The following is a 22,807-nucleotide window of genomic DNA, read 5'->3' as shown; positions in this document are numbered from 1 at the left end:
CATCTTCCTCTTTTTCCGTCTCACTATCTTCCTTCGCAGGTCCTCCTCCCCCTACACCAGCACCTCCCTGTGCTTTTTGATTTTGGCCTGGGGGGGGGGTTGGAGGGGGCTGTTGGTGGAGTGTAAGGTGGTGGCTTAATCACTCCCCTCTCCTCATCTTCTGGGTCTTCTAACACCAGAGGCTTCACTGTACAAATCCTGTTCTGTGTGTTGCTGTCACAGCAAGACTTTAGCCATGGTAGATTCTTTTTTTTTTTTTTACATTGGTCTTCCATGTAGAGATATAGGGGATCTGGTCTGGGTGGACATTTAATATATTTTGCCACAGGGGGTTGATTTGCCACAGGGGGTTGATTAATTGCAAATCAAAGCCACACAGTTCCCTGGGTTGGCAAGTCCACCTCACATAAAGTTTTGAGTCTCCGTTTCTCAATTTGAATCCCCAAATCATCACTCTTCGTGGCTGTTTTCCAGTTATTTAAAAAGCATTCCAGAGGAATACATTGGCTTGCTCCAAATCCTATTTTTTCAGATACTCTCCTCCTAACTGGGTTTCAAAATTCTTTCACACTCCACATGCTACAGTTTGTCAGAAAATGCACAATCCTACAATCGCTCGGCCAAGGGGACACTAAGCCTTAGCCCTCATTCAACAATTCATCCACTAGAGTATCTGACACACAACATGCCAACAAAACACTTAATTCCCTCTGCCCCATTCCCTTTCCCAAACCTTACCAATTCCTTTCCTGGTGGCATTCTTACTGCCGGGCACCCTACTGCCAACTACCAGGTGAGGCTGATCAGACCTCTGGCCCTTTCCCTCGGGCCCCTAGCCCTTTCCCTCGGGCCCCTAGCCCTTTCCTTCGGGCTTACCTTTCTCCGCTGCGGACCTGTCCCCTCGGCGCCGTTCTGTCTTCTTATTCTCCCTCAACCAGATGTCTCTGCTCCAGGACGGTGTGGCAATCTCCCCCTACAAACTGGCAGGGTGTGCACTGGAAATGCGAACGCCGATTGGAGCTGTTCACCTTGGTTGAGCCTGGCCCTCCGGTCCGTATTTGGGAAGGGGGCTGATCCCGGACGAGCCCCCAGAGAGATGAAGCCTTATTTACCTAGGGATCCATTAGCCACGCAGTTCCCTTGGACCTCGGAGGGAACAAAAGTACCAGGAAATCTTCTTTGGAGAAAAAGAGTTTATTGAGATCTGAGCACAGAGTCAAGGTCTGTACTCAGAGACAGCCAACTGGATAATTCCTAAAAATATTCTGGCTGTAAAGCAAGTCACTTCAACAGACTTTCTTATACCCGCCGGACTTCCCCAATCGACTAGCAAATATTGCTTGCTAAACACAAAATATTGCTTGCTAAATCATTCCTGTCTTTCTGCTAAGCCAAGCACTCCCTCCCACCTCCTTGTACACGTGTCTTCTTTTGCTAGTTAAGCATTTCCTTCGTATCTCTTCCTATCTTGCATTACTTAAAAGCAGAAGTAAAGCAGGAAACATCTTGCTAGTGGTTTTCTTCTTGCATTACTAAGCAGAAGTAAAACAGGAAACATCTTGCTAGTGGTTTTTCTAGTTAACAGCAGTTTCTGGCTGGGCAGGAAGCGACCTTCTGACCTGTAGCTAGCATCAGCAGTTTCAAGTAGCTGGTTTAGGCTTTTGCAAGCAACTGCAATTTTTGGGCTGTTTTGACCCTCCTAGCAGAGTGCAGGAATTTACTATGCGTAGATAATATTTAAGAGCAACAGAATAAAATATTAAGAGAAACCTTTCCCATCTCCCTTTAATTTGAAAGACAATTGTACTCAACTTACTACGCTTGTAGGACTACAAGAAGTTCTGTAAGGAGAACGATATGAAATATTACAGAAAATACTTATGAGAAGGGATTATAAGTTATTGACTATTAAAAGTAACAGGGCAATAAATGTAAGATTAAAAGAGGAGGTTTGAAAATCATTAGACGTGGTTGAAGGAAGTCTTAGGCTAAAATAGCCAGAGAGAGAATGAAGGAAGGGACAGAGGGAAGCAGCGATAACCAAATCTACAGTTGTAATTATTATTATTATTATTATTATTATTATTATTATTATTATTATTATTATTATTTATACCCCGCCCTCCTGGGCCAGAGCTGGGCTCAGGGCAGCTAACACCAGTAAATTTACAATAAAAACATAAGGGGGGCAATTTAAAATACAGGTTAAAATACAACTATGTCCCATTGGCTACTTACCTCCTTCGGATCAACTCTGTCCAAGCTGCAGCTGTAAAACTGGCTCCCATTTTCTGATCAACGGGCAGCTTCAATATCTATTAATCTACACATTAGTCCAGAGTCAAGCTGATACAGGGAAGGAGCGCAGCTTTGTGGTGGAGAGCATCCTATGCACACAGAAGGTCCCAGAATCAGCCCCTGGAATCACCAGGTAGGACGGAGAAAGATTGTTTGTCAGTGCACACTGGAACATAGGAAACTGCCTTACACTTAGTCATTTCATTGGTGTATTGAGTTCAGCACTGTCTAAAATGACTGGCAGTATCTGGGATATTGATTGAGATCTCTTGCAGCCCTACCTGGAGACACTGGGCACTGAATCTGGGATCTTTTGCATGAAAAGCAGGCGATCTGCCATTGAGCGACAGCTCTTCCCAAGTGTAGACAATACTGAAGTTGAGGAGCCAACTGGATTTTGTATAAGGCAGTGCCTGCATTTGGAACTGCCTGCTCTAGATAACGCGTCACAATACTGTCACTGTCCTTTCATTAAGTGGATAGAAAGAGTCAGGCCCCATCTGCATTCTACGTTTAAAGTAGCCCACTTTCCTCAAGGCATAGCTGTCAATGTTTCCCTTTTTTTAAGGGAAATTCCCTTATTCCGAATAGAATTCCTCGCAAGAAAAGGGAAAAGTTGACAGCTATGCCTCAAGGAATCCTGGGAACTATTGTTTGTTAAGTGTCACATTAAGAGTTAACCAACTATAGTTTGTTAAGTGTTGTTAGGAGAACCTTATTTCCCTTCAAAGAGCTACAATTACCATGGTTTTCTGTAAGAGGGATTGGATGTTAAACCACTCCGTAAATTGTAGCTTTGTGAGGGGGAAACAGCACTTAGCATTCTTAACAAACTACAGTTCCCAGGATGCTTTGGAAGAAACCAGGTGTTATGCAGCCCAATCAGGCCCCAGCAGGAAGTTAATCAGCCTATTAGGCCAGTAGGATCCTAGATTGCAACAACTGATTGGCCTGCAGTAGCAACCCAATCGGGCTCCAGGAGAGAAGCAGAATCAGCCAATCAGACGGGACCCATTGTGTAAATAATGTATATAAAGCCAGAGGTTTGGGGGAAAATTCATTCACTGTTTCACGAGCTGCAATAAAGAGCATGAAATCACCACGCAACTCTATTTCACTATGACTGTGTAAAGTGTCATGATGCTGCTTTAAATATATCTCACAGGTGGGGCCGTGAGAGCAGCATATGGTAGTTTTTAAGGGCTTTTGTCTACACCACAGTTATATTAACTCCTTTAATAATTATGTCCTCTTCGTTAAATGTTCGGAAAAAGTCAGAAGACCAAGGCAGTATATGTTCCTCAACTATGTTTATTCAATGTTGTCAGTGACAGTGGCCCACTCATAGGAAAACAAAAGCCGAACTCACAGGACTACTCAATAAAAGCCCCAACATGAACTGACCGTTGACGGTTGACAGTTGAAAGTGCATGCGCTTACTTGCCATTAGAACGTTTGTCTACCAGTGCGTATACGATTGGTTAGAACGCGCCTTGTAACATAAAAAGTGTTAAACCCAATACATAACACTAGGCAATCCTGGAAACTGTAGCTCTAGAAGTGTGGGTCTCTAACTGATCTTTTTGTGGGGAGGTTAGACGATGAATTTGCTGGTATATGATTGAATCCTACCTGAAAATAGAAACATCTTAATCTGAGTCAGTTTGTTCAGTATAATAATAATAATAATAATAATAATAATAATAATAATAATTATTTATACCCCGCCCATCTGGCTGAGTTTCCCCAGCCACTCCGGGCAGCTCCCAATCAAGTGTTAAAAACAATACAGCATTAAATATTAAAAAACTTCCCTAAACAAGGCTGCCTTCAGATGTCTTTTAAAGTGTTAAATCCTGACAGGTAATCTTTGAAAAGTGTTTCCTTCTCCTCAGAGGAACTGGGATTCCAGATGCTGTGTGCACCCTGTATTTAATTGAAGCATAAAGTTTTAAACTTGTGCAGAACCATCAGCTCCTCCTGGTGAGAATGGTCTGCAGTTCAGCAGGGCACTGAAGATCCCTGAGAAGAGATTAATGAAAATATACAGTAGTGCCCCGCAAGACGAATGCCTCGCAAGACAAAAAACTCGCTAGACGAAAGGTTTTTTCGTCCGCGATTTGCCTCGCAAGACGAATTCCCCTATGGGCTTGCTTCGCAAGACGAAAGCCCATAGGGAAATCTCCGGGGACCTCTTTTAAATGCTAGCGGTGGGGAGCAAAGCCTTTCCCCCCCCTCCGGCCTTCAGAAGAGGTCCAGGAAGGCTGGCGGGGACCAAAAGGCTTTGCTCCCCAGGGCCAGCATTTTAAAAGCAGTCCGGGATAGCAGGGAAGCGCTTCCTGCTATCCCGGACGGCTTTTGAAGGCAGGAGAGATCCGCTGCGCACAGGCTTCGGGATGCCGGCAGGTCTCCGCCAGCAGCGGCAGAGCTGCCGCTGCTGGCAGAGAGATCCGCGAAGCCTGGGCGCGCTGCGCACAGGCTTCGGGATGCCGGCAGGTCTCCGCCAGCAGCGGCAGAGCTGCCGCTGCTGGCAGAGAGATCCGCGAAGCCTGGGCGCGCTGCGCACAGGCTTCGGGATGCCGGCAGGTCTCCGCCAGCAGCGGCAGAGCTGCCGCTGCTGGCAGAGAGATCCGCGAAGCCTGGGCGCGCTGCGCACAGGCTTCGGGATGCCGGCAAGTCTCCGCCAGCAGCGGCAGAGCTGCCGCTGCTGGCAGAGAGATCCGCGAAGCCTGGGCGCGCTGCGCACAGGCTTCGGGATGCCGGCAAGTCTCCGCCAGCAGCGGCAGAGCTGCCGCTGCTGGCAGAGAGATCCGCGAAGCCTGGGCGCGCTGCGCACAGGCTTCGGGATGCCGGCAAGTCTCCGCCAGCAGCGGCAGAGCTGCCGCTGCTGGCAGAGAGATCCGCGAAGCCTGGGCGCGCTGCGCACAGGCTTCGGGATGCCGGCAAGTCTCCGCCAGCAGCGGCAGAGCTGCCGCTGCTGGCAGAGAGATCCGCGAAGCCTGGGCGCGCTGCGCACAGGCTTCGGGATGCCGGCAAGTCTCCGCCAGCAGCGGCAGAGCTGCCGCTGCTGGCAGAGAGATCCGCGAAGCCTGGGCGCGCTGCACACAGGCTTCGGGATGCCGGCAAGTCTCCGCCAGCAGCGGCAGAGCTGCCGCTGCTGGCAGAGAGATCCGCGAAGCCTGGGCGCGCTGCGCACAGGCTTCGGGATGCCGGCAAGTCTCCGCCAGCAGCGGCAGAGCTGCCGCTGCTGGCAGAGAGATCCGCGAAGCCTGGGCGCGCTGCGCACAGGCTTCGGGATGCCGGCAAGTCTCCGCCAGCAGCGGCAGAGCAGCCGCTGCTGGCAGAGAGATCCGCTGGGAAGGAATCCCTTGGACCCCCGCCGGACTTCAAAAGAGCTTCGGGAAGTCCAGCGGGGGGCCAAGGGATTCCCTCCCAGCCGCCCGCATTTAAAAGCATTCCGGGCAAAGCAGCGAAGTGCGCTGCTTTCCCCGGAGTGCTTTTAAACGTGGGCGGCTGGGAAGGAATCCCTTGGACCCCCGCCGGACTTCAAAAGAGCTTCGGGAAGTCCAGCGGGGGGCCAAGGGATTCCCTCCCAGCCGCCCGCATTTAAAAGCGCTCGGGGGAACACCTGCCCCCGCCGCCCCACTTCGGAAAGCTGTTCCGAAGTGGGGCGGGGGGCGGGGACACCCGGCCCCGCCGCCCCACTTCGGAAAGCTGTTCCGAAGTGGGGCGGGGGGGGCGGGGACACCCGGCCCCACCGCCCCACTTCGGAAAGCTGTTCCGAAGTGGGGCGGGGGGCGGGGACACCCGGCCCCGCCGCCCCACTTCGGAAAGCTGTTCCGAAGTGGGGCGGGCAGGCGGGGACACCCGCCCCCGCCGCCCCACTTCGGAAAGCTGTTCCGAAGTGGGGCGGGCAGGCGGGGACACCCGCCCCCGCCGCCCCACTTCGGAAAGCTGTTCCGAAGTGGGGCGGGCAGGCGGGGACACCCGCCCCCGCCGCCCCACTTCGGAAAGCTGTTCCGAAGTGGGGCGGGTGGCGGGGACACCCGGCCCCGCCGCCCCACTTCGGAAAGCTGTTCCGAAGTGGGGCGGGCAGGCGGGGACACCCGCCCCCGCCGCCCCACTTCGGAAAGCTGTTCCGAAGTGGGGCGGGGGGCGGGGACACCTGGCCCCGCCGCCCCACTTCGGAAAGCTGTTCCGAAGTGGGGCGGGGGGCGGGGACACCTGGCCCCGCCGCCCCACTTCGGAAAGCTGTTCCGAAGTGGGGCGGGGGGGGGGCGGGACACCTGCCCCATCCGCCCCACTTCGGAAAGCTGTTCCGAAGTGGGGCGGGGGGCGGGAACACCTTCTGAAGGCGGGCAGGGGGCGAAAGTCTTTGTCCCCCCTGCCTGCCTTCCCAGGGGCTTTTAAATCGCCCCGGACAGCGGAGAAGTCCTCCGCTGTCCGGAGCGATTTTAAAATGCCGCTCGCCTGTCGTCCCCCCCCCCCAGCCTTCAGAAGAGGTCCGGGGACAGACTGTCCCCGGACCTGGTCTGAAGGTGGTTTCCCTAGGAACGCATTAATTGATTTTCAATGCATTCCTATGGGAAACCGTGCATCGCAAGACGAAAAAACCGCAAGACGAAGAGAATTGCGGAACGAATTAATTTCGTCTTGCGAGGCACCACTGTACAGAGTTCCTGATTACATAACACAATTATGCAAAGCTAGCATTAATTAATGAAGTGCTTGGGGAAGTTTCAAACTTTTCTTTGTTATTTCTGGAAGGAAACTTTGAACAGCCTTTTTCTTAGGTATTGATCCCATTCATTAACTCATTATTACTAGGAATCCAGAAAATGTTGATCCCAGTTTGTTGCATTCAGGGCCTGTCCAAGATGTTTCACTACCTGAGATGGAAGACAATATATCCTGCCCTCATTTCACATGCTTTTATACTACTGTTTGACTGGTTTCATGTTGAATTTTTGTTGCTGGTTGATGATCTCCGGCGGGCTAGGGGAAAGGTGAGAACTGTTTCCTAGTTCTGCTGGATCTCTCAGCGGCCTTTGACACCATCGACCATAACATCCTTCTGGACTGTCTAGAGGCGCTGGGAGCTGGGGGCACTGTTATATGGTGGTTCTACTCCTTTCTCCTGGGCCGTGTCCAGAAAGTGGTGGTGGGGATGAGTGTTCAGACCCCTGGGCTCTCACTTGTGGGGTGCCTCAGGGTTCCGTCCTCTCCCCCATGCTTTTTAATATCTATATGAAGCCGCTGGGAGAGATCATCAGGGGGTTTGGACTGGGTGTTCATCAGTATGCAGATGACACCCAGCTCTACCTCTCCTTTAAATCAGAACCAGTGAAGGCGGTGAAGGTCCTGTGTGAGTGCCTGGAGGTGGTTGGAGGATGGATGGTGGCTAACAGATTGAGGTTGAATCCTGACAAGACAGAAGTACTGTTTCTGGGGGACAGGGAGCGTGTGGGTGTGGGTGTGGGGGATTCCCTGGTCCTGAATGGGGTAACTGTGCCCCTGAAGAACCAGGTGTGCAGCCTGGGAGTCATTTTGGACTCACAGCTGTCCATGGAGGCACAGGTTAACTCTGTGTCCAGGGCAGCTGTCTACCAGCTCCACCTGGTACGCAGGCTAAGACCCTACCTGCCCGCGGACTGTCTCGCCAGAGTGGTGCATGCTCTAGTTATCTCCCGCTTGGACTACTGCAACGCGCTCTACGTGGGGCTACCTTTGAAGGTGACCTGGAAACTGCAACTAATCCAGAATGCGGCAGGTAGACAGGCGACTGGAAGTGGCCGCCGGGACCACATAACACCGGTTCTGAGAGATCTGCATTGGCTCCCAGTATGTCTCTGAGCACGATTCAAAGTGTTGGTGCTGACCTTTAAAGCCCTAAATGGCCTTGGTCCTATATACCTGAAGGAGCTTCTCCACCCCCATCGTTCAGCCCGGACACTGAGATCCAGCGCCGAGGGCCTTCTGGCTGTTCCCTCATTGCGAGAAGTGAGGCTACAGGGAACCAAACAGAGGGCCTTCTCAGTAGTGGCGCCCACCCTGTGGAACACCCTCCCATCAGCTGTCAAAGAGATAAACAACTACCTGACATTCAGAAGACATCTTAAGGCAGCCCTGTTCAGGGAAGTTTTTAATATGTAACACTGTACTGTTTTTAACACTTGATTGGGAGCCGCCCAGAGTGACTGGGGAAACTCAGCCAGATGGGCGGGGTATAAATAATAAATTATTATTATTATTAATAATTATTATTTTAATGATATTAAGCTGTTTATAAATTATTTTTATTAATAAAATAAATTATTTTTATTAATATGCATTGACTGATCATAGACACCTTACTAGACCCAGCAGAAATATTTCAACTAAAACAGAACTTTTCAAACCCTAGGGAGCCTATGAAGTTTGTTTTGGATGGGGGTTGGGGATTCTCAATGACAAAATCCGTTTTTTTTAATTCTACATGAAACAAGTCAAACAGTAGTATAAAAGCATGTTAAACTAATAACTGGCTTTCCCCTCAACTGCCATGTCCATTTGTGACATCAGAGGCAGTCTGCTGCTAATAGCAACAACTGGGGAGGCATCAGCAGAACCTTCCTAGGCCTGACAGTTGTGGAGGCACCTCAACAGTAATTTGTTTATTATTAAAAATATTTACAGCTCCCCCTTCATATATACTCATGCAGTGTGTGTGTGTGTGTGTGTGAGAGAGAGAGAGAGAGAGAGAGAGAGAGAGACCATAAATTCAGATATTTCCACTGTCTTTGAAGAAAAAGAATGACCACTACAGGTAGATGCATTTAGAAAAACATGCATTTCCACTAATTTCAGCCTGGCAACTTGAGTTTCATCTATTCATGAATGTCCACCAGTTCCCTATCACATACCACATTTACACATACCATTTGCCTTACCTGCATTTGAAGCCTCCCTTTCATACACGCAAGCATATGCCAACCAGCATCCGTGAGGAATGCCGATGGACATATTCACTCATCTTTCACTCTCCGTTCATTTACATCAGTGCCCCAGTTTTAACCCACAAATATCTACCGGTTTCTGTCCACCAGCTTCCAGATATGAATGTCAACCAGCTTACAACCACAAACACCAGCCTGCTTCAGCCTCGTGGCATTAACCACAGCATAGCACCTGAAAATGAAGAGCAGACTTTTTCAACCTCTGCCTGTTGTGAATTGTTGTTGTGAGGGAAACATGAGATACTTCTGGTCTCATCTAATGGATCTCAAATGATCCCAGGAAGGGGGACCTCCAGTGATTAACCAGAAGGTCTGTGTGGATTTGGAATTTCTGGATCCATGATCCAAATCTGTATCTCAATTAAAGGGTTGTTGAACTTTACTTAGGGACCCTCAGCTTTCAGGCAGGCAAACCTGGGTATCAGCAGAAGCACCTGGCTTCGTCAAAAGAGCCCTGGCATTGTGGGTGCAAAGCAGAGCAGGACTGGCATCAAATCACACAAGTGACTGGGCGTGAAAACACATTTTATTCCTGCAGAGTGGGGGGGGGGGGAGACAGCGGGCATTGCTTCAAAACTGCTTTGGCAGGGAAGACTGGGAGACTGGGTCAAGGAGACAGATGACACCATGGATTTTCTTAATGTAGGGTAATTACTCACCAAGGAAGGCATAGGATGACAGCTACTTTACCCTTGAGATGCCAACCATCATAGCATGCTAACCACTGGTCTTCTGGGGACAGTACCAGGCGTCTGCAAGTAAGGCTATAACTATGCTTGCTTTGAAGTAAATCCAGTTTAAATCAATTGTGTTTACTCAGGAGTAAACATGGTTAGGTCGGAGCTGAAAGTGCACAGTGTAAATATGTACAACTGTTTCTTAAAGCAGATGTATTATATGTGGGTGGTTCCTAAGAACAATAAGTGAATATATTGAAGGTGGAATTTACTTGCAATTCATTAAGTACCATTTCAAGTGATTGCCAGGATTTCTGCACCTTTAAAAAGTGGTTTTGTGTAACATGTGAAGTGGAGATGTTCAGATCTCGCATGTAGTGAGATGCATGAGCAACATGTGCCTCCAGAACTCATCTGTTTCACTACAAGAGCACAAGGAAGAAGTCTGTGCCTCTCAGGGTTCCCCTTTTGCTTGCAAGAGATGAGAGAGAGAGCAGAGGTTTATTTGGTTTCATTCATGAACGTTCCAAGTGGCTCAGCACAAGTCCCCCTCTCAAGTCCCCATCCTTTAAGCAAGATTAAGTGTTGTGACCTTTCTCCCAGAGCAGTTTGGAGAATGGATGGAAAGAGATGGCAGCAGTGTTGGTAACTGACTAAAATTAATAAGTGGCCTTTGTACCCTCTGGAGGGCAGAAAGCAACACGAGGAAGCTGAACTTTCATGAGGTGGCGATGGGGTGAAGGAGTATATATGTAGATAATATGCAACACAGACTGCTTGGGCATCTTTTGTGAGTCCAAGCATCTGCTTTCTCATGTTAGCTGTGCAAAGTTTGAAGAGCAGGCATGTTGGAGAGTTCCCACAGCTGGAGCAGACCCTCCACATCTCTGTATCTTGCCAACATTCTAGTGCATATTTTATTCCTAATACATACTTTTTAATGCAATTTTGCCTAATATAAATATTTTTGTAAGTATTTTCTCCTAATATAATGCATTTTATCTGTTATCTTCACTAATAAATTTATTTTATGAGCACTTTCCCATAGAATATACCTTACTTTGTTGGAGAACTTCACTGCAAAATTCGGAGAAGTGCACATTTTGAAAGATAGCCATGCTTCAAGTTTGCACATGGTCTTAAGAAGCATCAGGTAGGCAAATTCGCCTTTAAATGTGAACTGAATCAAATTTGTCCTCCACCCTTACTTTGTGTGTGTGTGAGAGAGTGCTTGAGACATAAAGTACAGCCCCTCACAAACGTCTTGAGCTGACAAATCAATTCTTATAAAAGGGCCATGTCCTTGTGGCCAGCTGGAATGTAGAAGGAGGCATTTGGAACGGGGAGTGCAATTCTGGGAGCAGCTGTCCTAATAATCTGATCTATTTCTGAGGCTGAGAAGTGTAGCAAATCCCCCGTGCTGTCTACTTGAGATAAACATTTCTTTTAAATAACTGATGGTATCGGTTTCCTCACTGCCTAGCCCATATCCTCAGTCCCATTGAACCTGGGAGTTTGCTCCAGCTGGGATCTCGTCCAGTTCCTGCCTGTTGACCGGTCAATTTATCTTTGTGGTCAAGTGCACAGGACTATGGCTATATTAATGGCTGTTTTGTGGCAGGCACTCCACCCTCAGATCGAAAGCCCAAATCTAGAAAATTCAAATGTCATGCTTGAGTGATCCTGGCCCCAATATTTGAAATTTTGAAATGCAGTTAAAAAATAAATAAATTCTGGCAGGGAGCAAGATGGTGGCAGGTGGAGAACTATGGCTATGAGAGAGGTCATAGAACTACGTACCACCACTTACCAAATGTGGCTGGAAACCATAAGGCAGAAATTGGTAGGGCATCAAAGGTCCAACCCTTTCCCTCTAAAATCCATGTAGAAATGGGAGGAGACAGACCTAGTCCCGCCTCCAGGTAGAACTGGGATGGAAACTATCATAATGGGCCCGTCCATCCTTATTAATACATGAATAGAGATTAAGCTGCTTTTGGAAGCAAATCCCACTGAATAGGTAAAAGGTAAAGGTAAAGGACCCCTGGACGGTTAAGTCCAGTCAAAGGCGACTATGGGGTTGTGGTGCTCATCTCGCTTTCAGGCTGAGGGAGCCAGCGTTTGTCCACAGACAGCCTTCCAGGTCATGTGGCCAGCATGACTAAACTGCTTCTGGTGCAATGGAACATCATGAGGGAAACCAGAGCACACAGAAACACCGTTTACCACAGTGGTACCTATTTATCTACTTGCACTGGTGTGCTTTCGAACTGCTACGTTGGCAGGAGCTGGGAAAGAGCACTCCGTTGCGGGGATTCGAACCGCTGACCTTCCGATCAGCAAGTTTAAGAGGCTCAGTGGTTTAGACCACCCTCCTTGTCCCTACTGAATATTCTCTCTGTGATAAAAGTATTTTTTTTGTCCTGAATCTCCATCATTTAGCTTCATTGGACAACTCCAGATTCTAGTAGTATATGAGAGAAAGAGGCAGAGAGAGAGAGACAAATCACTTCTCTGCATCCACTTCCTGCTCACTGGTTTTGTGAAGATGAGGAGCTGCTTCTAAGCACTCTCTGAACAGAAAACTTAGGATGCCCTCAAGTATGTGCTGATTGAGGAGCTCCAGGGGTTCTTTCAAAACATGAATTGCAAAATAAACAAACAACTTTTGACAAATTGTATTAATATGATGATGGGAGGTGGGCAGGAGCTCAGCACTGCAGGATTCCACCTCTTCATATTTGCTGGATGTCCCTGACTCTGTAGCAATTTACCTTTCCCACTAATTGCCGTTCTGCACTAATTAGTGGGGAGAGTCCTGAGATTCAGGGTGGGAGAGCAAAACAGATTGAACTGGAAAAGGAACTGGTTTACATCAATCCCATCTACAGCCCCTCAGCAACTCTCAACTTACTATGACTTTTACAGTGCAATCTTCTCAGAAGGAAGAAAATGAGGATAGGATTGTGGTCTTTATATATTTTATGCAAAAGGAAAAAAAAAAGGGCAATAGAGACATATCTTTCTTTTTGATAATGTCTTGCTTCCTTTTCAGGAAGTCTTTAAAAATGAGATTCATGTTTCATTTATATTCTCTCTCTGTCTTTCTGAATAGTAGCCATTCTGTGACATTTCCAATTGCAAAGTCTTATTAAATCTGAGGCTGTTGCCCTAGGGTAGGAATGAAAATCACCTTATTGCAAGGGGAGGAGATGTACTGCTATGACACGAACTCAATCACCTCCTCTGTCATTAAGGGAATTTTGGAAGCCTGAGCTGATTTATATCCTGAGTTTCAAGCATTTTTAATAGTTAACATTCCACATTTGCTGAAATGATTTGGTGAGATGTGAGAACTAGTTTTAGAAGGGTTTTGAGAATTACATTTTAAATGTGAGTTATAAAACAGCCCGTTTTGTATTCAGATATAGAATATATTGGCCAAATTTAAAATTTGTAAAGAAATATTTTATATGAAACGTAAGAGTTTTAGGAACTCTTGATTGGTGGTGTTTACAATTCACAGGATAGAAACCATCTTGGCTAAAATGGGGTGGCACATACAGGTTCTCAATTATCTAACTTTTCGCTCTGAAATTTCTTCAACTTTCTAGGATGGAATCTGGAGTGTTAAAAACGCTTGTGAAAATGTTTTTTTTATAATCGTTTTGAAAAATGCATTGAATTTGCTATAGGTCACAGTTGCCATCTAGTGTCGCAATTGTATATTGCACATTACAACACATTCAAAACGGTCCATTTGCAGCTGTATAGCTGAGTCCTAGATCTCATTGTTGGTGAGAAAAACTTGACAAGGTGTGGCCGGCATTTTGCTCGTGTATCTCTCCATTCTGTGGTATGGAGGTGCCCACTTTTCCTTGCCAAAACCAAAAGCACAACCCTGACGCCTCCAGGCTTCATGCATTTCATCCCTTACCAGCCCAATCCTTACCAAACGACTTGCAACAAATGTCGCCTTGTATCTTCACTTCCTTAGCAGAGAGCTCTTGTTCAGCAACATTCCATAGCTACTGATCATATTGTCCTAATTGCATTGGTTTTTGAAACACACTTACCCTCTTCAAAGGGTTATTTAAAATATTTATTTTGTACTTCTGCAAACTCCAGAATTCCCTCACCATGCTGACACCTTCCTCTTGATTCCCAGGAGTTTTGTTTGGGCTCCATTCTTTTGGCACTGACCGCTTGAATTCCCTATTATTTGAAAAAAGATACCTTGCAAGTTGCTTTTATAAAACTGGGTGCCTCTTTTCTTCCCATAACTTACACTTCTTGCAGGTCTGACGTTTGCCGGTTGCTCAGTCTGAGGATGTCTATTATAGAGCTCAGGATACAAACTTCATAAAGTTGAATTAGCAAATTTAGTTGCCACCCCCCAACCCACAGTGCTGAAAATAACCCAAGGCACCTGTTTCAGCTAAGCTAAAATCTTTCCATTAACTTCAACGTAGGCTGTGATGAGCCCTCATTTTGTATATTTCAGATACCCAATTGACTTGCATGGAAGCTTGATTACAGCAAAGATGGGTAAAGCTCTGGCATGAATTAAACATAACTAAGAACTGAAAATACATGTAATATTCCCACATTAGTTTGATTAACAAAACAGAGTATCTTTCATTTATGTTGTCAGTTGCTCTGATAAAAATGCCAAAGCTATCAGCAAGCCTTCTGTTTATAGCATTTTGCTGATCTCCATACCGTATCTATACAAACCATAAGTGGGAGCTATACTTGAGCCATGTATCAGCAATCCTGGATCTCTGCCTTGCAATTCCAAATGATGCCTCATCTGCATGTATCTCAGGGAGACAGCTGCCTTCAAAAGCACAGGATGGGTAGAACATATTACATCAAACAGAACATTACCTGCAGGTCCTGAAATATTATCTATATGTCACGGAATGCAAAAAAAAAAAGGGGGGGGGGATGCCAGACACTTTAGGTAGGTAAAACTGCAGGTAACCCACACACGTTAAAAAAACACTAATTGGGAGTTTTGGGTGAAATAAAGTAAAAAGTGAAGCAAACAATTTAATTCTGAGAACTACCGGCTGGCTGACTTATCAATACAGTGGTACCTTGGGTTACAGAAGCTTCATGTTGCAGACGCTTCAGGTTACAGACTCCGCTAACCCAGAAATAGTACCTCGGGTTAAGAACTTTGCTTCAGGATGAGAACAGAAATTGCGTGGCGGCGGTGCAGCAGCAATGGGAGGCCCCATTAGCTAAAGTGGTACCTCAGGTTAAGAACAGTTTCAGGTTAAGAACAGACCTCCAGGACGAATTAAGTTCTTAACCCAAGGTACCACTGTAGTTGCTACAGAGATGCCAACAGATCCAGCAATGTTAACAAACAGAGAACTTCTCAATGTACTCCCTGCATGGCCTCAACCAACATCACTTGGCTTCAGCAAATAAAGGCTCCGTAACTGCCACCTTGGAAACAACAGAATCACATTTTTATTGGAGCAACTGATGATGCTGGAAGCCGAAATGTTTTGCAGCATGGGGGGAAAAATAGTCTGTTTTGTTCATCACAGCAATGTATGTGCTGTTTTAATGATTAATTGAATAAGGCAGAAGAACAATTGCTTGGATGTTGAAATAAAGAGAAGAAAGTCAGAGGGAAGGGGGGATGTAAGGGAAATGTTAATCTGATATACGAACAGGAAGAAATTGGACATTGTGGTTCTTAGAGAGAAATGATGGGGATCTGGGCAATCATTCAGTACTGATCTGCCCTGTGATAATAAATGTGCTGCAATAGGGAAAGTGTATTATTCATAGTTTATCTCATTCTATCCAGACAATAACAGTCAAGGAGGATGTGAAGCAAGGCCAGTGAGGGGTGTGTCCTGGGGGAAGGGGCGTGTCTTGGGGGTGTGACCTGGGCAGAGTCCAAGGGCATGAAAGAGAAGACTGCAGTTCTGCATTTGGCCTTGGGTCTAAGGTTCCCCACCCTGAAACAGAGAGAGGGCTTTTTCAGCTCCAGCTGTGGAACATCTACCCAAGAAGGCTTACCTGTCACCAATAAACCAGGCTAAATCTGTTTTGCTGCAGCAGGCATTTTACATATTTTTGCTTTTCTTTGTTGTTGCTTTTGTTTTGCTGCTCATCAGCCATGGTTTTGTGCACTGTATTGTTACCTGGCTGTTGTGTGTAATTATTGCACGCCACCCTGGAATCTACTCTGATAGTTTCTTCTATATTCTGAATAGTTTAAAAAAGCAGTTGGAGGAAGAATCACACCCCACGAGCAGTTACCTTCAATGCATTGAAGGGAACAATTGGGTGACACATCAGCTGAGGTTACAACGACCCATTAAAGCAGCAGTCTTAAGGTCTTCTTCTTTGGCAATCACTCGCAGGCGAGTGAGATTGTCTTCCATAAACACGGTTTTAACAATGAGTCCATAAGTGACTGTGGAGGCCAATTCTGGACCCACACGTCCTTCCACAGTCGGGACATTGGTTCCCAGGTGAGAGTTGATCACGGTGTGGATTTGCCAAGCGTGCCTTCTTCTTAGCAAGTTTCTCCCTTGTGTTCTGAGTTTGAGTCTTAAGGTAGTGCTCCTATGGAAACACACTGCGTGGGAATCAAAGGGATAACTGTCAAAGTTTAATATGATGGTGAAGTTAGTCACATTTCCCAAGCATTTGTGATCATTTCTGAAGATCAGAAGGTGGAGGTAAATAAAGCCTCGTCTTTAAGAAACCAGAGCAAACTTTTAGCACCTCTCTGACTGTTTGTTTCATAAGGAGATACACCAGGATCTGTACTCCAATGGAGACACTAATGGGCTCATTACTTATCAGGAGTTTCAAGCATAGAAGCCATTTCAAATGGCTCCTGATTTAATCCACTGTCTGTATCACCTGCATGCATATTGTACAGACTGTCACTGCTTCCACACACACTGAGAATGAGGGACAGGAGGAGGAATTCAGTCCAGTTAAGAGTTCAACATGAGCCTACTTAATTCTCACTTCTTGAAACAAGATGTGAACCAAAACACGGCCATCCGTCAAAATTCGTGTTTCTCTAAATGTTGTGATACAGTTGTCCAAACAAATATTTTGCAAAATAAATAAATAAAGTGTAGAAAAATGCGCGTATTAGGGGGGAATATCCATATGTGAAAGTGCACCTTGCTTGCAAAAATGTTGTTTGTTAGGCAAAATTGCAAAGACAAATGTGTGTATTAGGTGAAATTCGCACTAAGCTGATGGCGATCTCTTTGCGAGGAGCTTGTAAGAAAATAATAATCACATCTGATGCAAAAACGGAGGACTGAAGTTAATATAGAAAAAACGAGAAACTGAGAGAAATTGTAATTGACATATTCACTCCACCCTACTGATAACTGCCTGCTTTCAGCAGCCTAATGAGCATCTTCAAGACTAAAAATTGCACAGCGCTTTTAAAGGTGAACAGAAGCAGGGCTGCTACTGTCTTCTGCATTCTGTGTTTCTAGCATTTAACAACAAAGAACTTTGACAAACAGAAATGGCATCAGTTCACCAAAGTTAGATCTGTGCAGCAGATTTTCTGCCTGTGCGGTGCACACCTGCTGTGCATTTGACCTTCAAAACAGCCTCCACAGCCCCCACGTTCACACGCCTCACGTTCAGCTGCGCTGCAGGTGGGACTGCATGTTCAGTCAGCATAGCAGAGGAAGGCACTGACAATGGCAGTCTAAAGCTGGTCTGTGGTTCTACATCTCCCCTGCTGCAAAAGAGGCTTCTCAGCGTGCCGTCGTTTGCTTGGCTTCAGCTAGAGCCAGGAGTGCCACGATAGCAATATGACTTACTGTAGGCAATCAGCAGTGCCACATGATGCTCACTAATTACAGTTTTGGAATGGAAAACAACTTTGGAAATAGGATTTTTTTTCTCCACTTCTCCCTAAAATAACAATGATTGAAAAGTATGCCCTTTTCTAAACCTACTCACTGCCATAGTTTCCCCTGGTGTTGACACCACGCTACTAGGAGATTCCAGAGAAAAAACGTGGGACCTTCCAACTGCCAAGAAGATGCTATGACCCTTCGCAGCCATTTCCCAATTCTACAATGATTAGATAACCATGGATCAGTCATCATTTTGCAGCCTTGCCTAGCACACATGTGAACTTTCCTAGGGTGGTCTTATCTACCTGCAGTAGCGCCTCCACCCCCATCGTTCAGCCCAGACACTGAGATCCAGCTCTGAGGGCCTTCTGGCAGTTTCCTCATTATGAGGTTACAGGGAACCAAGCAGAGGGCCTTCTCAGTAATCGCGCCCACCCTGGCCCTCACATCAGATGTCAAGGAAATGAAACAACTATCTGACTTTTAGAAGACATCTGAAGGCAGCCCTGTGTAGGGAAGTCTTTAATGTTCAATGTTTTACTGTGTTCGATGTTTTAATTTGTTGGAAGCTGCCCAGAGTAGCTGGGGGAAATCCAGTCATATGGGTGGCATATAAATAATAATTTATTATTACTATTATTAAGTGGGTCTTCTAAGTAATCCAACACTTCATTCCTGGTCCAACCATGGGGCCACACTGGCTTTTGACAAATGAGGCCTCAGTGGCACAGATTTCCTATTTAAAAAGTTGGGAAATACTCATGTCTGAAAAGAGCCACGGTCACGCAGTGTGGATATTACTGAGATGTATGGGCCAATGCTCTGATTTGGTATAAGGGAGCTTCCTACATTTCATGAAGGTCAGTACAGTAGTTGACTTGGACCGCTATGTCACAACCTAACCTACCTCACAGGGCAACAGTGAGGAGAAAAAATGGAGGTGAGGAGAGAACGGTGTATATCAGTCAATATAGACAATATTGAACTAATTGGACTACTGGAGAAAAGGCAGGATACAAACATCATGAACCATAGGTAAGCAATGGGGTGTCCTCCAGATATTTTGGACTACAACACCTCTCATCACTGGCCATTGACTATGCTGGCTACAGCTGTATTCCACAAACATCTGGCAAGCACTACGTTGGCTACAAATGCAATAAACCAATAAACAGTAACAACTGCGAAACGTGCTTCATTTTGCAACTGGAATGCAGATCGGTCAATTTACATTTCACGGTGATAGATTCAATAAATGGTACAAACTGGAGTACTTTCCCCCCAAAGCACATCAAGCCACCACAGTTGCAAATATTTACAATTTACAGGTGTGCACCAGGGAGACCTTTTATCCATCGCTGGTATAGCTGCCTGCGCAGAAAAAAATAACAACGGACAGCAACCCACCCATACAGCGACGACACACCCAGCAGTGCAGGACCAAAATATATGCTTATTCTGAAGGAAATATACTGCAGAGAAACTAAAACAGCTGACAAATCAGCTGCAACAATGAGGATAGCAGCTAGGTGAAATCTTAAGGGAATGTCTTTACTACTGCTGAATGATTTAAGCCTTTTTAAAAAAGAAGTCTTGTGATAAAGGAGCTACCCTGGTGCTGTCATATGGGTCATTAACCTTGTAGCTTGAGATTTATTATAAATGACACATGCTACAGTGGTCGTGCATCAAGGTCACATGGCCCAAACTGATGGCACCCTGACAGACCTTTCTCCCTGATTACACCAAAGCCATGCAGGGAAGGACCACAAAGAAATAAGAGAGAGCGTGTGTTTTTTTAATGCAGAAGGCTTTACCACTGGCACCCCCAACTGAAATGGCTTCTCTGGTATAGAAGGACAGGAAAGACATCTCTGCCGAAAACAATGGAGAGCCACTGCCGGTCAGAACAGACGGCACTGAGCAAAATAGACTCAATTTGCTTAATGTAAGAAACATCCTTGGGATAAAGTGAGTTACAGTAACTTGGATATTCTACTAGCTCTTTCTGAAGTCTTCATGGTAACCATTGTGGGGCCTAAATGCTCAGTGAATGCTGCTGCTGCTGCAGGTAACAACCAAGCGTAACATACTGCAAATATTAGCTTTATTTTGGCATTCGCTCCCAAGTGATGACACTCGTGTGAAGGGGAGAGTGGGGCTATATATCTCTCAATCACATCCCTATTGGCCTAGCCCTCCCCTGCAAGGGGAGGTTGGAAGAGGAGGACCTGTTTCCCCCTTCAGACCATTCCCTCCAACGTGTGGACAGCAGTGGGGCCAGGCCAACGGGGAGGGTTGGGGTACGCAAACACTGCCCTCAGTCTCCCCTGACACAATTGTAATTGCACGTTGGGCGCAATTATGAGACGCATACGTCACAGGAAATTCCATTGCACCACAACAATCTTTACGGAACGCCTAATGATCCAAAACGTTGGCGAAGGTTGACCCGTTAACATTAAAGCACAAAACAAACTGGTTGGCCTTGTATAAATATTATGTACAAATGGCAAGAGGGAAGCATCAGGCCTGTGGCATGCTGTTCACACATTCTTGGAACCACTTGAGTAGGTGGCTGCCATTACCAAAGCTGGTATTGTGTGATGCGTTTATTTGGAAGGTTTACTCTTCCTTGCTGATGATGGGTAGCCATTGAGATCTTCTTGTTCTGTGATGTTGTGCTCAGAACTGTCATGGGAATAGTCTTTCATGGTGCTGTAGAAGACAGGAGCGTTGTACTGAGTGGCAATCTCTGTCCTCTTCCCCCCACATTTGCATAGCTTTTTGAAGGCAGCTCTAAACTTCTGAGACATCACATTGTAAATGATGGGGTTGATGGCGCTGTTCAGGTAGATGCAGAGCCTACAGAAGAGGACGAACCAGATGTTCAGGTAAGGAGGGTCCATGAAGGAGTTGACCACCACCAAGGTGCGGTACGGCATCCACAGGAGGGCAAAGAGGATCACCACCACCGCTAGCATCTTCGTCACCTTGGAAGTTGCAAGCAGAAAAACAAAGTGAGTGAGTTTACATCTTTGTCAATAAGATTTGCTTAATAATCTGTGGTGGAAGGAAAAGGAGAGAATTCACTGCCAAGTCATCTAATAGAAAGTTCAGAATATGGCACAGATTACGTTTTAGTTTAGGGTGCCTAAACTAACCCTGAACACTCTTAAATGGATGGAAAGTTCTAGACTTCTCCAGCCAATCACCCTAACTGGCGTATTTTCCAAGTGGTGCTAGTTTTTAATGAAATCTTACCAGCTCTGTCTCTTTAGATAGTCCTATAATGAGTCCCAGTTAATTTTGAGTATTGCCTTCTACCTTGTCATTTGCTGTCACTCTGTTCATTTTCTACTAGTGTTACAAAGTTTATTTCTTTTCTGAGATTTCTTCTTTGACAATTGGAATAAGCAACACATAATCTTTCTTCAGTCACTACAATGGAGGTTCCCAGAGCACTGAGCATTCATCCTGATTTGTCTACGAGGAGATTAGGCAATGATGGCTCTTAAAACCGAACTTCATACTGATTTGTTTGCTGGGAGGCTGGAGGCTGCTGCATCAAGCAACTGTCACCCCACCCTTTCCACTGCACTTCCCTTATCACAAAAAGTTCAATTTGAAGGGAAGTGGGCTTGCTATGCAACAGCTCTAAATCAAATTTATTTGTGTACCCTGAATTTGCTAGTATGTGATTTGATCCTACCTGAAAATAGCAACAATCTGGAAGTGCCCCATAACATAACTTACCATCAACTGATCAAAGACAGGTAAAGTCCATCAGCCCAAACCTGTGTAGAGTTAGGGGCGTTTAAGCCCACTCATTTTAATGGGCTCAGGTGTGGTTGACTATGTAGCATTAAGCTACATATGCACAATGCCAAGCACTTACCTTGAGACAAGAATCATTAGCATTCAGCACCGGTAAATAGTAAATCAGGATTAAATGAGAATATAACATGGGGTGGCATTTTGCTCAGGATGATGTTGTGTGAACACTGCTCAAAATCTGCATGCAGGAACAGCACCAAGGCAATGATGAACTGCCACATGGAAGCGTCCACTGTTTCCACAGATGATGGAAGGGAATTTGAGCCCGTCTTGTAAAACACAAGCAGAGCATTTTCCTGAGCACATTTTTCCCTTTAGATAAGGTTGGGAACTGGGGATGAAGGCCAGCAGAAGTCAACATTCATTTTGGGCAAATGCAATTTTGAAAACTCTTATCTCCCTCCTCTCTGCCCAATAGAAATAGAAAGGGCTCTGGTGGTAGTACTGTAAACAAGGATGCTTGTTTTGCCTTAACTTTGAAGGTGCCGTAATCTCTCTCCTCCAATTTTTCTCTATAGTTTTTGAGCATTTTTCCATTCTGTGGAAGCCTTGTAGAATGAAATACATCTACCGGTGGTTAGTATTAAGCATTCCCAGACACAAGCATGAATTCCAGATCTGGCCTGACAAAAGAACCTCTCCACTCTTCTTCTTTCTTTAATATACAGCGCGGCTAATGAATACACATATCAAGACTGTAACAGTACCCTGAGAACAATGAAGTGCTGTGAGTTAAGAGGTACACTACTGTTCATCTCACTTGTGCATTCGACTCCCCCTTTCTTCTTAATGCATTCCCCTAGTATTGAAAGTTGATAATCATTGTAATCTTTACAAAGAGCTGTTCAGGGGATGGTTGATTATCCTCCCCCTCAGCATGTAATTCATTGAATTCAAAGGGGTGCACTCCCCCTTTTAGGAAGAAAAAGATGCTATATGCCTGCTGAAAGGACATACACTCTTAAACATAAAAGGGGAGTTAATACATTTGCCAGAAAACCGACTTTTGTGCTGTAACTTGAAACACAATTACTAGGGATTAAGCTCCATTGAACTCAGTGAGATTCACTTCCATGAAAACATGAAAAAGAAGACTAGTCTGCTTGTCTTATTTCAAGCTCATATT

At 45.9% G+C, this 22,807-nt stretch overlaps 1 protein-coding gene and 1 long non-coding RNA gene across 3 annotated transcripts in view; one reads left to right on the top strand and one right to left on the bottom strand.

Annotated features, from left to right (window-relative positions):
* The first annotated feature begins 9,842 nt into the window (after positions 1-9,842).
* LOC310709144 lies at positions 9,843-12,646 on the top strand. Its single transcript, XR_014527353.1, has 2 exons — positions 9,843-10,051; positions 12,439-12,646. It is a non-coding gene; the product is annotated as an uncharacterized lncRNA (long non-coding RNA).
* A 5,930-nt stretch (positions 12,647-18,576) lies between these two features.
* LOC310709052 (thyrotropin-releasing hormone receptor-like) overlaps positions 18,577-22,807 on the bottom strand; it is a 74,492-nt gene continuing 70,261 nt past the window's right edge. For both annotated transcript variants that reach the window (XM_083508180.1, XM_083508181.1), the window contains exon 3: positions 18,577-20,837. In XM_083508180.1, coding sequence (XP_083364306.1) covers positions 20,457-20,837 — 381 coding nt within the window. In that variant the 3' untranslated portion in view covers positions 18,577-20,456. The remainder of the gene's footprint in view (positions 20,838-22,807) is intronic.

The sequence above is a fragment of the Podarcis liolepis genome, assembly GCF_965112155.1.
Source record: "Podarcis liolepis genome assembly, chromosome: 6".
Classification (NCBI taxonomy): domain Eukaryota; kingdom Metazoa; phylum Chordata; class Lepidosauria; order Squamata; family Lacertidae; genus Podarcis; species Podarcis liolepis.
The sequence above is the reverse complement of the archived record's forward strand: the minus strand, read 5'-3'. Positions and strand labels throughout refer to the sequence as shown.